Source organism: Erithacus rubecula (assembly GCF_903797595.1).
Source record: "Erithacus rubecula genome assembly, chromosome: 17".
Taxonomy (NCBI): domain Eukaryota; kingdom Metazoa; phylum Chordata; class Aves; order Passeriformes; family Muscicapidae; genus Erithacus; species Erithacus rubecula.
In genome coordinates this window covers 2628444-2646495 of record NC_136669.1, presented here as the reverse complement: position 1 = coordinate 2646495, position 18052 = coordinate 2628444, and the positions used below count along the sequence as shown (strand labels likewise).

Below are 18052 nucleotides of genomic sequence, written 5' to 3'. Positions count from 1 at the left end.
ATAACAGCTTATGGAAATTAAAGATTCTTTCAGTAACAGAAAGCCAAGGAGGATGAATTGGTAGCTCCCTGCACACATTGTTGAGACATTACTTAATTAGGGCTTCCAGATCATATTGCCTAATAAACCTGAAAGCAGCATAATGTCAGAGCCCCAGCTGGGCCAGCTCAAAGATCTTACTCATGTGCATAATGGAAGAAAAACAGACATAATGACAGCAGTTAGTCTTTAAATTAGGCCACAACTCCCAGCAAGCCCCACAATACTTGAAAAGAGAGCCCATTAGAGAGTAACTTTACTCCACCTAATTGTGGCACTTAATGTAAAGGGATACCAACTGCACCCAAAAATAAAAACAGGATTTTATGGCTTCCATTAAAAAAAAAACAACCCTAAAGAGATGTTGACATTCAGCATCCCATTTAAATCTGTAAATCTCAGTATCTATTAAAGGAAAGAAACCATGTGTCTGTACCTGCAATAGAGCACATCTTAAGACATCATTTAAGGCTTCTTCAGCCACAATTTTTCTAAATCATAGATCCTTTCTCCATCCAAATGGATGTGGTAAGTGGTGGAAATGTTGCAATGGGATTGAAGCATTCAGTAATTTGATATTTATGACAGATCACTAACCTGACACACACATGCTTCATGCTATAACTCAAAGTTATTTGAAGAGAAAATGTGGAGTTTTAAAACAGTAACATAGAACACATGGTATTTTTTGATGTCATACTTTTTCAATGTACCTGAAGTTTAAAGGCAAGACAAACAGGAGTGATATTTACAAGTCTAAGCTCCAACTAGTGTATGACTTCTGAGTAAACATTCACTTCTACAAATTTTATACAGATGTCAACAAATAAAAGAAGTGTCTACAATGTCTTGAAATGAATGAACAAACACCAAAACACTTCCAGACAGAGTTTGCCCTTTAGCTACTAAATCTAACTATTCTTTACTCCAATGTTACAAGCATTTTAAACTAGGTACTTATGTGTTCTACCTCATTCACAAAAACATATGAAATAGAATTCCAAAGGGAGAGCTATAATGCCTCATGCAAACAGAGATACAATTCCACTGGATTCAATCTCAGTAAGCAAAACTCACTTTGAAATTTAAAATATCCTGCTTAAAGGCAAGAATTACCATTTTTTTAACAAAGATTACAGACAATCAAGAATTAGAGATGATCTCCTGTACCTGACTGATGAGGTTGAGGAGGAGTTTGCCCTCAGAGCCAACCAGGCAGGTCAGCAGCTGTGGGATCCAGGCCAGCCACTGGATGGGTGGCACACCAATACAATATTTGTCCACTGCATCTGCCAAGGTGTTCTTATCATCATCAAAACTCAGCAGCCAAAGAACCTACAAGAGAATTTCAAGAGGATCTCTCAGTGCTTAAATTTAAGACACATCAATCATTACAAAAGCAGAGATATTTTATTTATATGATTGTGGAGTCCTTGGAAGTGTTAAAGCTGCCTCAGAGACAAGGATTTACATTCTTTATGCCTGGCCAATGCTATTTTTTTCCCTCAGAAATATTTAAAGGATCAAAAAAATAAATGTAAGTGTATTTCTTACTATGAAACAAGACAGAAAAGAGCAAATGAACATAACTGCATTCCAGAAATTCACTGGTTCTTTGGCTGGGGATGTGGATATAAATTTAGACAATTTTCTAGAACCTAAAATACACAACTCAGATAAATGAACCTTGATGCAAGAACTTGATTATTTCTTTGGATATTCTTCATTATTTTAACTGTCCATCCCTAGTTTAATTTAAATGTAGATATATTGAGCATTGACTAAAAATCATTAACTATTATGCAACCAGACAGGGAGAATAAAAACTTCAGAGGGCTACTGAGGCCACCTTTAATCTCAAACAATATTTTCTGTTTGTTTCATGATCAAAACAATTTGTCTTCCCTGGTCTGGTACAATTTTTTAAATTTTCTTTATCAGAGAGATTAAATATCCTCAAACTCAGAAACATATATTACAAAAAGCTTTTTTTGGCCAAAATTTTGCTGAATTTCAGAGTAAAACTGTACAGAAAAAGCATATCTGGAATAAAAGGCAATATCATTTATCCATAGTAATGATAAACAGACCACAAACTATGTTACTTTTTAAAGGACCAAAGGATGACTTTGAGCAAGTATTTTATCACACTATGTAGTAGAAATGCTGGATGTGATTTATCCTCTTCCTCCTACAGAAAGGTTCCAGAGCTAAATGAAACCCCACTGATGTAAAAAACCCCAAGATGAGCTTTGAGCAACCACACACAGCCCTTCCATCTAAACTAAAGCTTTCCCTCAGGAACCCTTTCTCTAATTACAAAAAATGTGAGCACTGAACACCAGCCCAGCCCTTCCCAAGGGGGTGGAGCTGTGATTCTTTTTTAACCAGCCAGAGTTTACCTTGGCTAAATATTTCCTGGACTTGCTCTCGTTCTGGTGGCGACAGGCGTGCAGGTAGCAGGTGATGGCAGAAACCCCCAGGTGCAGCTGCCTCTCCTTCACAAAAATATTCTCCAGGTAATCCCCCCACATGGCCCAGGCTTTCACCAGCACATCATGCATCTGCACAGCTGCAGAAAAAGCTTTGTTTGCTTCTTCAGATCTGTGGAAGAACATGAGTTTTGTATAATTTAGGGAATGTTTGTTAGTGTGAGGCAGATTTCTGATAGGGCAAGCAATTAGTTTCCTAATGCTCAGTGATAGTTTTGCATTAAGTTTTCCAGTAAGGTCCTTTACAACTGTTCTGTCAAAAGTTCAGCATCTACAAAAGTAAATGCTTCATAATGAAAACAGTTTCATAAGTGTTAAAAATCTCCACATACTCCCTCCTTAAAAAAAAATAAATAAACAAACAAAAAAAATCTTCCAGTGCACTCCAGTGGAAACCCAAAAAAACTGGGAGAAAGAAGAGATAACACAAGGGGAGTGGAGGCAAAATCATTTAAACAAGCTGCTCCACTGAGCAAAAAAAGGAGTAAAGCAACATTGGGAAGATGTTATTTAAGTTATCTTTTAGAGGAGTGCATCTTACTTAGTTCCTTTTCCAGAGAAGTCATGAAAAATTTTACATTCAACATTTTCTCCAAACAGTCAGATTCACTCATCACCACAGCTGCAAAAGTTTCTTTTTTCAACAGGAAAAAATGAAAGAATTTGAAGGTAATCACACAGTTCTGGGTAACCCAAAGATTATTTGTTTGTTACTTCTGAGATTTCTCCATGTTTCCTCAAGTGTCACAAGTCCAACATTTGGCATGATTCATCCCAATATGCATACAGCCCTTGAATCTATGTTAGGCATAAAAATAAAGGATGAGAAAACTCACATAATAAGCATTACCAAAATGAAGAGACTTAAAGTATTTCAAGACTCATTATTAAGAGAAAGAGCTTCACTTCTCCCTTACAGAATAAGCATTGAAATAAACCATGTGAAAGTAACATGATGCTAATTTGACTTATTTTTTAAAATTACCTGTAATGTATTTTTAACATAACACAATATTAGCTTGGAGGATTATAATACTAAATTAAAATGAACATTACTGAGGATAACTCTAAAAAGAAAAACACCTTTTCCTGCACCTTGGATGAAGGTTTGAAGTGAACCAGCCCAGCAGCAGCCTGATGGATGACTTTGTATCACTACTGCTCCTTTATAAAAAAGGGACTTCTCTGTCCATTTTCCTTTCTCCCACTCCACAATCCATCACTCTTGACACCTGAGGTGTTTTTTGGTTTTTTTTAATGGTTTCTATCACCTTGTCCAGCCAATGGGCAGCAGAGGAGGATGCAGGAGCAGAGGTGACCTTTAACTTCAGTTTCACTGACACACAGGTAATCAATCAGCAGTCCTATTTTCAGGTTCAACACTGCCACTGCTCCTAACTGAAACCTTCCCAAATTCCTGACCTCAACTGCAGTGCTAAAAAAATGCTTTTGTGGTTTTTGGTAAGATTAAGAAACTCTAAGTACATCAGGACCATGTTTTTAAACAGAAACCTTTATCCATTTTAATCTGAAGGAACAGACAGATTAATTCTCTGCAAGAATTTAAAATAATCTAAAAACATGGGGGAGGCACACTTTTTTCTCTTTACATCACAGCAACAATTAAGCCTGTGACCATATAAAAACCCAATGCACTTTCCATCAAAGTAATTGCATTTTGCCTATTTAAAATTCTCTCTTGTATCCACAGAAGAAGATATTCATCATTTCCTGACTTCAACTGCTATGTGAGCTTGCAGTGTACTGATGGATTTCACTCCATAAGTGGCCACAATGCAGTGGTAAAGGAATTATTCCACCCATATGTAACATATAGCAAAATTGCCATGAAATCCCATGCCCACTAAGAGCTCTTGAAATCTGAAGGGCTCTTTTTGGCACCACCAAACAAAATTTGACTGATTAAATATTTATTTATTGAATTAAAGAGAGATCTTCCTCAAAATAGTAAAATGCCTGTCAGTGCAAAGCAAAACCATTGCTGCTTCCTTCCTCCAAGGTTTCAATATAGGACTAATCATTACATCTCCAAACTGCAAAGGAACTCTCACATACTTTTACTTTCTTACACAGCAGGGAGAAATTTTAAGCTGGTATAAAGATATGGAACAGCTTTTCTGCTCAAATACTGTGTTGAATACTTTGGCTGCATTTTTTTTTTCCAGGTGTGTGTTAGTGCCTCCTGCAGCCAGCATACTCACTTGTTAATCTGTGCCAAGAACATTCCCTTTAATGCATAAAACTCTGCAGTCATCTCCTTGGTGAAGTACTTCAGATTGGTTGATTCAATAACTTCAAGACCCTGTTAAATAAACCTTAGTGAGAAAAGTCTTTTAAAAGGGAAGGCTTTGTTAAATGAAAGTGCTATAAAATAACAGCCAAATTATTTTCTTGAAATTTAAATAGCATGACTTTCTAGTATTTCATTTTCATTTTAAAAAATACAGATTGACAATTTTCACTGGCCTATGCAAACCAAATACTACAGATAAACCCTATTTTTCCACCTTGTTTATATTAGAATATTATTTATATTGTTATATGACAAGGTTCATTTGCTGGTCAACCACATGCCAGTGGGTTTTGCCTAAAATCACATTTTTTCCTTTGCAACACATACAATTTTACTTCAGTTTGACAGCATCCACCACTCATGAGTCAGACACTCAGAGCTTCAATTAGTCTTGCAGCAGTGTTGTTTTCTCCCATTACAAATAATGCCATTTTCAAAGTCCCATTTATTGATCTTGTAAGATTTCAAAAAACCTACTCCCAACTTTCCTTCTGGGTCAGCTAATTTTTAATCTATTCACAGAGGACATTAACTGCTTTAGACCAACAGCATTACTCAGAACAACACTCCCTGCAGAGCAAAGCACAGCCCAGGCAATTGAGCCCCTGTTCTGGATACAGGCAGCTTGTTTAGATTGTCACAGCCTGTGGTGTCTCCTTAGGCTTGAGATCACCTCAGGAGGACACAAAGGTGCTCTGGGATTCAGATTTTTCCAATGGTTCTGAGGAGAAACTGCAGGAGGCTGTTCTCAGAGGTTTCAAGGTTGTTTTTTGTTTCTTATCTCTTAAGTTCTTTGTCCAGCTAACAGCAATCTGTCCAGCCAGACATCCAAGGTGGAATCTGCCTGGCAGAGGCAGGTCTTATCTTTTATACTCTGAATTACATACTAGATATTTACAATTATTTTCCCATACACTACAACTTTATAACTGCTTTGTCCCCATCCAATCAAAGGATGCCAAGGTGACACTCCAACATGGATGGCAAGAAGAAGAAGGAGGAGGAAGAAGCATACCATGCTCCAAATCCTCCATCATAGCTAAAACCCTCTATCATAAACATTTATAAAAATCTATTTTTTCTACATTCTAACAGTCTAATTTATACTCTACTTTTTTTCATGGCTTGTATTTCTTCCCTCAATGTTGGTAGATTTTCCCAGGAGCACAAATCCAGCCCCTGAGACTTCTGGGTCTCATTCCAGAGTCTCTGAGAGGTTGGCCAGGGTGGTTCTCAAGGCTCCAGGGAAGCCAGGGGAACACCCTGCACTCCCACATACATGATAAGAGTTCCAACAGCAGCTTCAGCAACACAGCTGGGATGTGGGAGTCCAGGGTACCTCCCTGGCTCCTCTGGGGATGCAAAAACCCCCTGGCAGATCCCTCTGAGACCCCTGAGTGGTGCCCAGGAGCTGCTGGGGCTGGATTTGGCTCCTTGGGAGAATTTGCCAACTCTGAGGGAAGAAACACAGAAAATGATGACAAGTAGAGTGTAAATTAGAATATTAGAAGGTAGTATAAGTAGGTTTTTGGATTGTTTATATTAAGAGCTATGTGGTCCAGATGGAGGAACCCGGGTGTGTTGAGCTTCTTCTTCATGTCCTCCATGTTGAAGTTGTTGGGAGCCACAGATTGGATGGGGAAAGAACTGGACATTGTAAAGAGATTGCCATGGCACCGGGGAGAATTTGCAAATATTGAATGTGTAGTTTTGAGTATAAAAGCTTTGGCACAGCCCCCCCAGGGGTTCTCCTGCAATGGTCGCCCTGCAGAGCAGACCTGTGCCAGGTAAGATAAGATAAGATAAGATAAGATAAATAAACAACCCTGAAACAACACAAGGTCATCTCCAGCTGCTTCCTTGCCAGTACCTCTGAGAGAAACCCAGACACCGCCCTACCTGCATGCACTCATTTTTGCCCATGACTCCAGCCAGCTGCAGGTAGCACTTGACCTGCTGCCGTATTTTCTGGAAGCAGTCGACGATGGGCACGGTGGGGATGGTGTGGATGCGGCTCAGGATGTCCAGGGCCACGTTGACCAGCCCCTGCTTGCGCGCGATCTTGCCGTACTGGATGATGGCCGAGGCCGAGGCGTGCACGCCCAGCATGGCGTTGTTGGAGCTGGGGTCGTGCTGGGAGCTGTTCTCGTAGGCGGTGACGATGGCTGGGGAGGAAATGGGAGGTGTTGGTGGTTGAAGCAGAGCCTGTTGTAATCTGGAGCTGTTTGTAGGGTTGGGTGTTTTCCAGCCCCTTGAGTCCAGGTACTTCTGAACCCTGGATGCAGAGTCCTGAGCTACTCACTAGCAATGCAATTACTCACATATGCAATTACTTTGATGGAAAGTGAATTGGGTATTGATATGTTCACAGGCTTAATTGTAGTTGGGATGTAAAGAGAAGAAAGTGTGCCTCCCCCATGTTTTTAGATTATTTTAAGTTCTTGCAAAGAAGAACAAAGTCTTGAGATGGTGCTGCAAAGTTCCAAGGATAACTTTATTGTCCTCGAAGGGGATGCTAACAAAGGTCTAATTATATCAGATAACAAAACACTTTATATAGGTTTCCAGAGGATTGAATGCCTAACCAATAAAAACTACAACTTACAAACTAACCAATTATCTTAAAACTCTAAGTAAGAAAAGAACCAATTAACTTGTAACTTTAAGAGCCAATAGAAATCCTAAGAGATAACGGGGTTTTTGATAAGGGAGGGGGGGTTTTGTTTGAGGGAATTTCTTTGTTTCATGGGATGGCATCCCAGGGATGTACTTATATATATGCTTATATATATACTTATATATATACTTATATATATACTTATACTTTAACATCTTCTACAGTAATTCGATACCAGAGGTATAAGGAATGTCTTAGCTGTTCCCTCCTGTCCCTATCTGATTGGCAGACAGCCAGAAATCCCCTCCCTGACCCTTTCCTAGAAAAATCCAAGACCTGAGATCCTCTCTCTCTTTTGCCCTGCTACCACCATGAAATAAAGAAAGGCAAGGAGCCACTCTTTTGAACCTCGTGCTTGTCTCACATGCTAGACCTAGCTCCTTCTTATGGATACAATAGGAAGAAGTTACACTTTGTAGCAAGAACCTATACAGCAAGGTATATAAAAAGGGGTGACTTAGAGAATCAAACACTTTAATGAGAATTGAATAAAAATTAAAACTTGGCAAGATGAAGGCACCGAGAATTTAAGGGTTGTCTGGAAGATTCTGCAGTAATGCCATAACTCCTTCCTAGCTACTCACTGTGTTAGTCTCTAAGAAGGAGCTAGGCACTGCATAGGGTGGGACAAAGGATCAAAAGAGGATCCTTTGCTTTTCTTAGAGTTCGTGGTTTATTCCATGATGGTACCAGGGCAAAAGAGGAAGAGGATCTCAGATAATGGTCTTTTCTAGGAAAGGGTCAGGGAGGGGAATTTGGCTTTCTGCCAACAGGATAGGGACAGGGGGAAGGGTTAAAACATTCCCTATACCTCTTGGTATTGGGTTAGAACAAGATTCTATGGTGAGTGCATGCTGGACCAGGCAGACTTACCCTGGTAATGATGCTGCCTCCACATGAAAATGCTGCTCCAGTGGGATAAATCATCTGACACAATAGGTAACCTGTTCCTCCAAGTCTTGACAACAGTCTTCATATCATGTAAGCTGTTGTTCCTCCCCAGATTAGTTGGTTGCAGCCCTGCATTTATTTGGGCTGCTTCCTGAAGTTCAATTATTTGCTGTGCTGCCTAGAAAACACAAACAATATGAATAAGGAACAAACATATGATGGCAGCAGTCTTGAACCCACTAAAGGCAGCAGACAGTTTGTTAAAACTTCAACCACCTGAAGAAAAGGCCCACAAACTTTAATGGAATTTAATTACCTGTAGTACAATAAAGCCAGTGTAGTATTCTCTAAGCTACCACTTGGCAGATAACAGTTGTATTCATTGTTAATCAACCAAATGAGATAACTATTCAAGAAAAGAAAGGCAGTCCAAATTTATTGAGTGAAATATCTTGAAACAAAATAAATTAAAGTAATATTTTTCTACAATCATCTCAGTATCAGCTCTCACAGTAGCTTAACCTTCATCCTACACCCATTCATCACATAAATTTAATTTTCTCATGGGTATTTAATCACATACTATCTGATATTAAAAAAAGTAATTACTGCAGTACAAATTCAAGACTGCATTTGTACCTCTGTCAGTCACTGGCTAATTCATCATTTCTTCATGAGGGATATATACATATTAGATTGTTTTAAAAGCTTGTTTTAATTGATATCTGAAAGCACTTAAATACCTTATTTAGTAATATTAATCTTTTCCTGCTGCAGATGCTGCCATTCTTGAGCAGGGGGGGCAATTTGAAATAGGGCTGAACACTAAGCAGGAAGGAATTAAATTCATTGAGAAAGAATCCAATAGTATTGTGTGAGCTCACAAATTGTACCTATTTTCTTGATAACTTCTGAATATGAAGAAAATTTCCATATTCATTCACTTTATCTGATGCACCAATTTATATAATAAAAATTCAAAGGTATGTGCTGCTGTGTGAGCTCTACCCACAGGAGCAATCATTTCATAGAGGTCCCTCCTTGTATTGTGTAGATTGATTGTGAATCACACACAGAGAGTGAAAATCCTGATCTTCAACAGAATCACAGAGGCCTCTGAATCAAAGAGAACTCAAAGCAAAGTCCTCACACTTCCACAGGCAGGACTCAGCCACAGATCCCTGAGCAATGGCCCATCAAGAAATGATCCCTGCTAGGAAAACTGAGATATTCCACAATTTCTCCCCTGGAGATGAAAGGCTCCCTCCAGAGGAACAAGAGCTTTGTCAGGAATATATTTATAAGGTATCTAAACAGGGACAAAACTTAAATGCCAAATGAATGGAATGTTTTGCCTAAATCCCACACAAGTCAAGCTCAGCATGATCCTGCCCCAGCCCAACTTCCACACTGGCTCCACACAGGTCAGAGGAGACAAGGTTCATTTTCAAGAATCTTCTGAAAATAACTCAAGGCCAAATCAAATTTTTTAAAGATGGATTTAGGCACTTACTTCCGTTTGATTATACCTGTCAATAAAACAGCTACTCCCAAAAATTCTTCTCTTACAGTTGCAAAATTAATTATTTAAATAATTATTAATTAAATTATTAAAATATTAATTACATCCAAGGGAATACAACAGGGTGTTGCTATTTTATACATTTCAAAAGGAAACAGAAATCCATTTATGTTACGGTAAAATGCGTGTGAAAGTTGCAAAGGACACAACCATTCATTTTTCACCATGTAATTCATTTCATATAATAGTTAAACCACATATTCCATATAATCAGAATATTGTGCCAAGTGCTTCACAAAATTATTTCTAGAGGTGGGTTCAACCTCTTACAAGCTCTTCCTGACAAGCAACAAGTAGTTCGAAAAAACAGAAACGCACAATCCGCGACTTCGAACTAAGAAATACCACGATGCAAAAAACTACCAGCACCACACAAATCTAGAATATACACTAAAATATTCCACACTTGCAGCTGGAGCACAGCTGGAGGACAGATCTCTGTGGTTACCTGGAGCAGGGGTGTGTGGACGTGGGACACGACGTGGGGCAGGCGCCGCCACTCGCGGATGGCCAGGCTGCTCGCCATCTCCACCAGGCGCTCGATGAAGTTCAGCTGCTGCTCCTCGGGGTGGCAGATGGCCAGGTAACCCCTGTACATGTTCACTTTCCAGGCCATCTCTTTTGGACAACTCAGTTCCACCTGGGTATGGAATAGGAAAAATATCTGGTGAAGATTGTTTCTGCTTGTTAGTAAACAAACAGCTTTGATGTTTTGAAAATAATCTCGTTTTTTAAAAAGATCAGATTAAGTATTTATGTCACTAGAGGAGTTTCAGCTCTCCTAAAGTTGCTGGCAGACTAGCACAGAAATTGCCAATTCAGCACAGGAGTGCCCGTGCCCAAGCTGCTGCTGGGGTATTTTTCCACTGACAACTGTAATGCAGCTCAAAGAGCTGAGCCAGCCCAAAGCAGCTGTGCCACAGGAGCAGGAACCTCACAGCAAACAATTCACCCTGTACAAAGCCAGAAGATACTTCTCAGCACATAACACACACTATATCTGAAATGCTTCAGGGCCTCCAGAATGTGTAATGGCAATTTCTCACCTAAAAGGATCCTGTCCCTACCTGTCCCACATATTGCAGCACTATACTCCCTGCCTGCTCCAGGGCATTGCTAAGTTTATAAAAATAAACATGAAAATGACCAACCTTCTCATTCATGTAAAGTGATTTCTGAGCACATGTAAAGTCAGGTCATAGTGCTAAAATAATTTATAAAATAATTTTAAACCATTTCCTCAGAATTCTGGAGCAGTAGAAATATGGCAAACCCAGCAAAGGACTTAAATTGTGCAGCACCTCAATTCTGTGAGCATTTTACAGCAAGCTTGCACTGAGTCAGTGCTCACCAGCTGACACTGCAGGCCTTTAATTTACAATTTTTTTGCCTCTTTTCCTTCCACTTTATATCAAGCCCTTTATGGTTTGATGTGCAGCACAGAAATCCCCCTGCATTATCCTCCTGTTGATAAACTGCATGGTGACCATTACAATTGTTATTCCTGTTATCCTCAACTGACTTTTACGCCTGAGCCAGCAAAGAAAAAAGTGCCAGGTAGCATCCTTACACTTAGACAGTGAAAATAATCTCCTTCTTTATTATGTTATCTACTGGATCATTAAACACAATGGCAGTGTGAGCAAATGGAAATGAGTCTTGGGTCCTATCAAAGGCTACTTGCTGTTTTAATAGCTCAACTTTAATGGGTAGATTATTAAAAATCTTTCACAAAGATTTACAAAAGCTGAGAGATATTTGCCATCATCTCTGGCCTCTCTTGTGCATCAACCATGGGAACTTGACAAAAAACAGCCACATTAAAGGATATCAATAAAATTGGTGTAGTGAGTACAGCAGCATAGAATCAATTATTCTTTCAGATCCCAATATTTATGCAAACTTGTGCTGACACTTTTACAAGAACCTGAGTAGAGTCACAAAGGCTCCATTTATGGCTTCAGCAGCATCTTCTCCTCAGTCATAAAGTAAATGTCTCATTACTGAAAATACCTCATTTAATACAACTGCAGCTAAAGCACATCAGCACTTACTCAGGCTTGTCACTTCCACTCAACTTGCAATTGTCCAAAACCAGAAGCTGTCAGATATGATCTATTTCACTCTCTTCAAGCCCAAGGCTTATAATATACTGTACAATATAGTTCTTACTTTAGGCCTTAAAGATTTCTCAAATATTTCTATACTCAGTCTCTGAAGTTGCATAATTAAATAGGACACAAAATACTAAGTGTTAGAGGAGCAAGAGAAATTAATTAAAATGTAAATAGCACCCATAAGACAGTTTTTGTTGCATGTGCAGTTTGCTATAGAGATTTGGCTTCACATTGTATTTTCAATATGTACTTCAATCCTTTATTGCAAATTCTGGCATCTTTGGCACAGTAATTCCAGTATTGTCCCACCATATACAATAATGCAAGAAAGATCTGCAAGCTCCTTTCCACCTGTGATGTAATGCAATACTCTCACCTTTCAGATTTTAGTTTTACATCTGATTAATGTTTCCATATTAACTCATCACAGTTGAACAACTCTACTTACCATGAAAAGAGAATATATATCCTTAAAAAAAAAAAAAACACAAAAAACAAACAAACAAACAAACAAACGTGTTTTCCATCTTCTTTAGATAAGTGACACCATATACAACACTTTAAAAAATTTCCCTTCACTCACCTGCACCAGAGCTTCCTTCATAGCAATCCAGTTTGAAACCCTCCATGCACACTTCAGCACTAGGTAAGGGTTTATGTGACCTTTGGACTGGCCATATTCTGTTAAGGGCTCCCACTGGTTCAGTTCCTTTGAGCAACTAAGAAAATCAAATACAGTGTCAATTTTGCAACAAAAAAAACCCAAAAACTTCAATAAAAGTGGCAATAAATGTTGTATATCAATATTATCTGCATATTTGTTTGTCTACAAACAGCTTTGCAAGCACTGCAGAAGTTTTATCCAGATGGGAAAACTTTTTTTAAATTTATTTATTATCAGTTATATTAGAAAAATCTGTGAACAGGGAAGAGTTGCATTTTGTGTCTTTCCCAGAACAACCATTTTAAATAGGAAAAACAAATTTTAGCTCCAGTCTGTTTCCACCAATAGCAAATTACATTTTTACAGCAATTCAGGCATATCACTTCTGAGGCTCTGTTAAGGGAATACAAAACAGCCTTTTTTTTAATTGCCTTAAGTTTTCCCTGCATCTGAGCTAAGTCCTGAGATAAGTTTATTCTCATAAGTAATGCTTTAAACCAAGAGCAGGGTATTTTGCTTCTATTGCAGGGTAAAATTCTTGTTCTACATCAGCTTTCAATCCTCACCGAATCCAGTGGTCCTCCCAGAGCTGGTACTCAGGGAAGATGGAAGGGGAAGCATTGCTCCTTTCATGCTCTTTTTTAGCCTTCTCCATTGCTTTTTCATAAGTTTCTTGTGCCTAAAGAGAATTCAAAAATTCCATGTTTCCATCTGCTATATACACAATAACTCAATACTCTTTGCTTTTTAAAAACAAGTGATAACAAAACCTTCACAGTCTTGGAAAAAAGTCAAGTGTGTTAAATTCATTCCTGAATATAGCTGTTATTTGGGAGCTTGACAAATGTCATGCAAATCTGATGGGTGTGCACAAAAATTTCACCTTACCTCAGTATTACAAGGTCTCAAATTACTACCATAGGCAAGAGGGAAGCCATGGCACTTTCCATTTTAGAAGACTTTAGTTAATAATTAGTATTCAAAGGTTTTTCCTCCTGACCAGCATATTCACCCTGACAGTAGAACTACTCAGATAATTTCTAAATTCAAGACTGTACCTGTTCAAAAAAGCCATGCTGTTCATAGGCAATGGCTGTTGCTGTCTCTGGGAATTTGCAACGTTTCTGCCACAGCCCAGCCCACATATCCTCTTCTTGTAACAAAGAGTAGAGCTCAGCAAGGGAATCCAGGATTTCCTGCAAGGTTAAGAACACATTATTTCTCCACAGTCAAAGTACAGAAACTATCAAACCCCATGTTCTATACTGAGGCAAGCTGAGAGAGACATGGAAATACAGAAGTGCTTATAGAACTTATTAAAACTCTCTCTAAAACTCTGCAAGGCAAGAAATTAGTTACAACCATGTACTGCATGACAAAAACCCTAAGACTTGTACACTGACTCTTGCCTGTCTTCCCTAACACAACAGATCAAATCACAGCAAACAAAATTTCTCAACAAGTCAATAATACAATAGGACAAGAGGAAACAGCTTCAAGTTGCACCAGGGGAGGTTTAGATTTGATATTATGAAAAATGTCTTCACTGAAAACTGGAACAGGCTGCCCAGGGCAATGCTAGAGTCACTGCCCTTGGAGGTATTTAAAATAAATGTAAAATGTGACACTTGGGGACATGGTTTAGTAGAGGACTGATCAGTGTTAGGTTTCTCTCTTCATATTTCATAAGGCATTTCAATAAATATAACACTACCTGTTGAGGAGGAGTTATGCTTTCCTGCTCATAAAATTCTGTTGTCTGTTTAGGCTTAATCTGCAGACTCAGTCCTTTTTCAAAGGCTTGATGCTCCAGCATGAGGGTAGAACGAAACCAGAGGTTGTGAGTTTTACCCAAGTATTTCAGGACACAAGGTCTGATGGGAATGGGAGGAACACACTGTGACATTGCTTCCACAAAGCAGTTCAGGGCACTTGGCTGGCAATCCCTCTGCACCTGATGGCTTCCACTGCACAAGAAAGGGCTTATTTCTCCTGCTAGAGCCTAGAAATAAAAACAAAACATTAGCTGCCTATTCAGATTCCTCAATTAGAGAAATCAGATTTAAAATCTATTTAGTACATCCTGTAAGTACATTTCCCTCTGTAAAAGAAAGGCCCTATTTCTTTCAATAGATGTATCAATACAGGTATACAGCATTCAACAGTCTGAGAATGGCAAATATCTCAAAGCTAATGAATAAAGTCAGCACACAAATACATTTTCCTGGAACAGCAGTCATTTACAAAGAGAAATCTGCAAATAGGGGAGAGGGAGAGGTTCTCACATGTTGCTGTCTGTCAGACAAGATTTTCCAGAGTCGTGAAAATAGCTGTATCCAAGTCTTCTCTGCCAAAGGTGTAGAAATATGACACAACTGAACAAAGGCACTCAGCAATGCTCCTGTCTGGAAACAGTCAGATGTACAGAAACAGGAAAATACAATTAATCCTGGAGCAAAACAGTTCAGTTATACCATTGTTTCACTAGTAATGCTAATGTCTTTTAAAAAAAAAAAAGAAAGTTTCCTTTAGCAATACAGACTTGCAACAAAAAAAAAAAAATCCTATTTTCATGTTGATCAAGACTTTGATTCATTACTGTAACCATCAAAAAAGTAAGAAGGAAAAAAGGAAGATGTTGAATCAGGTTAATTGGATAGAGCTGTTCCTAGTGTGGAGCTATTTAAACAGAGCTTTCAGCTAAATTATTTTCTTAGAAATTATTTGATCATAACATGCTGATACACAGTTTTGATCCTACACCCTGTGTTTATCATCAGTAGTTTCTGAACTGAGTTGTTAAAACATACTTTCAGTGAAGGAGGATGATATTTAATTTTGTAGGAAAGGGACACAGTAATAACTAACAATGAAGTGAAGGCTTAAGAACTTTTTACCACAGGCAAATAAGAAACTACAGATTATAAGAGATGTCTACATTAAAAAAATTCAGCTAAAACATTAAAAGTGTGAGATAGAAAAAGGAAAAACCACCTCAGATCAGTTTGAAGGTTTTAGGATTCTCAAGTGGTTTGTCACCAACCACCTGCACCCACCTTCACTTCCCGAAGGGAGTCCAGGAATTTGTCATGCCTGTTGGTCAGCATGTGCAGCTGGTTGCCAATGTCCTTCTCTGAAAGTTCCTTTGTTTTGGGAGTGCTGGTCTGATCTCCTGGAGCCAATTCAATGTCTATTTCAACATCCTACACAGGAGTAAACAACTCAGTAAATAAAAACAGGCATCTTCTATGTACTTTTGCTTCTTTTCCACAGTAGAAAACACCCTCCTGATCAATTTATTTCATGTTGCTTCTTCAGGTTCAGATCTTATTGCCTAGAGTGCTGAAGTAAAGGCTAAATAAATGGAGTTCTGAGAGACCCACACATGCTCAAACCACAAGAGACATGCACAACCTGCAGACATCATCTTCATCACACAGAGTTATCTGGTGAGGAAGAAGAGCTCAACTCCATCAGAGTTGCTTTTCCCACAGTGTTTCCTGTCAGTTACCTCCTCTTTGGATTCACTGTTCTCCCTCTCCCGAGGCTCCTGCTTGACGTGTGTGACCATGGCAAAGGCAGCTCTGTCGTGGCTGTCAGCAAGGTTGATGACATTGGTGATGGAGGGCAGCATGGCCCCCTGGCAGCTCGTGCCAATCGTGGTGTTCCTCTCACACACTGCCAACAGCAGCTGCCACATGCAAAAGCAACAGTTTTTTAAACAAGCATTTTACTGGTGCTTCAAATAATGGTTTAATATTTAAAAACAAAGTTGCAACAGTAAGGTTAAGGCCTTTTATCCCAGGCCTAAAGGCTGTATTTTGTACTTTTAACAAATGTATTAAGTGCCCTCAATCTGCTAATAAATACAGACTCTTGTACCCTCAAAAGAATGTTCACATTCAATTTAAATTAATCCTTTAATATGAAGATTGTTAAAATTAAAGGTTTTGCCACATTTTATTATAAATACACCAAGCAAAGATGCAATTTCATTTCAATGCAATCCCACCTAACAGCTGGCATACTGTTAGAGAAGACATTCCAGCTTATCCAGTTTTCTTGAAATCTTCTGTTTTCCTTTAGTATTAACCTGGTCATTAAGCTTTTTGGCAGAGAAAACAGATTTCAAACATTTATATTGAAGCCACTTCCCAAGCATCAGCATTTCACTGTTTAGCCACTGTATGTATTTTTAAGCACCACAGGAGCTGAGGCAGCAAACTTTGTATTTTCAGCTTCGATACAAAACACACAGCACATAATGCTTTTAACACCCAACAAGGAAAAAAACAAGGAATAAAACTAATTTTTAATTGCATTTCTGATACAAGTAGCTTCCCTACCTCGATGCACTGCTTTATCCAGAAGTGATTTCCCATTGCTTCCCAGTTTTGGGAACAGGTGACATAAAGCAAGCGCTCGTAAACGCGACGTTTCATGGAATTGTCAAAGACCTCGAAGAATTTGGCTCGGATCAGAGGCTGGGCACAGCGCAGACCAGAGAGAAATGCTGGCTCCAGTTTAGCTGTGAGCTCACTCCCAGAAAGATTCTCATCCCTGAAATGGATTGGGATGAAACAGCAGAGCCATTAGAAAGAGAAGACTCCCAGGTTTTGTGTAACACACTAAAAACTCAAGGAGGTGACATTCTGTAAAAATCCACGTGGCGAACATCCAGGTGCAGCAAAGAAAATACTGCTGCTTGTTGAACTATCAGAAATACTCTTTCAGGATTAAATCTTATCATAACTGTGAAACACTGAGCCACATCTGTATGGTGTTTGAAATGCCAACTGGTATTGATTGATAAAACTTTCTGAGCACCGTGTGCACATGAAAGTTTTGCACAGTGAACCAGCAGAGTACAGCAGCAAAGTGACTGCAAAATAATGTGAAGCAGCAGCACACCATTAAATACCTGGCATCTGTTGATAAGGTGACTGTTTTAATTATTTCATTGTGATTCAGCATCTGCAAGTCTACATAGCAAAGTAACTCTCTTGAAAGTCTAATTTACAGTAAAGTTTCAAGGAAAAAGAATATTTATATCTTATGAGAGTGAAAAGATAGATCTTAGCTGCAACCACAGTGTTGAGAATACAGTCACAGCTACGTGGATGCTCTGGTATCTTGGGAAAGAAAGAAGTTGGGATGGAGGTATTTTATCAGTGCCATAAGTAAAATCCTTACTAAGGAACCTCTATTTTCAAATTGCCTTCCATAAATATGCACTGTGGTCTCAGTAAAGTGAATTGATTTTGCATTTAAGAAAA

At 38.8% G+C, this 18052-nt stretch overlaps 1 protein-coding gene across 2 annotated transcripts in view; it reads right to left on the bottom strand.

Annotated features, from left to right (window-relative positions):
• TRRAP (transformation/transcription domain associated protein) overlaps positions 1–18052 on the bottom strand; it is a 72581-nt gene that overhangs the window by 15676 nt on the left and 38853 nt on the right. For both annotated transcript variants that reach the window (XM_079321209.1, XM_079321208.1), the window contains exons 49-62: positions 17123–17336; positions 16288–16467; positions 15833–15979; positions 15062–15181; positions 14491–14778; positions 13835–13972; positions 13343–13455; positions 12696–12831; positions 10444–10635; positions 8396–8591; positions 6745–7010; positions 4754–4854; positions 2442–2643; positions 1210–1374 (exon numbers count right to left, since the gene is read on the bottom strand). In XM_079321209.1, coding sequence (XP_079177335.1) covers positions 1210–1374; positions 2442–2643; positions 4754–4854; positions 6745–7010; positions 8396–8591; positions 10444–10635; positions 12696–12831; positions 13343–13455; positions 13835–13972; positions 14491–14778; positions 15062–15181; positions 15833–15979; positions 16288–16467; positions 17123–17336 — 2458 coding nt within the window. The remainder of the gene's footprint in view (positions 1–1209; positions 1375–2441; positions 2644–4753; positions 4855–6744; positions 7011–8395; positions 8592–10443; positions 10636–12695; positions 12832–13342; positions 13456–13834; positions 13973–14490; positions 14779–15061; positions 15182–15832; positions 15980–16287; positions 16468–17122; positions 17337–18052) is intronic.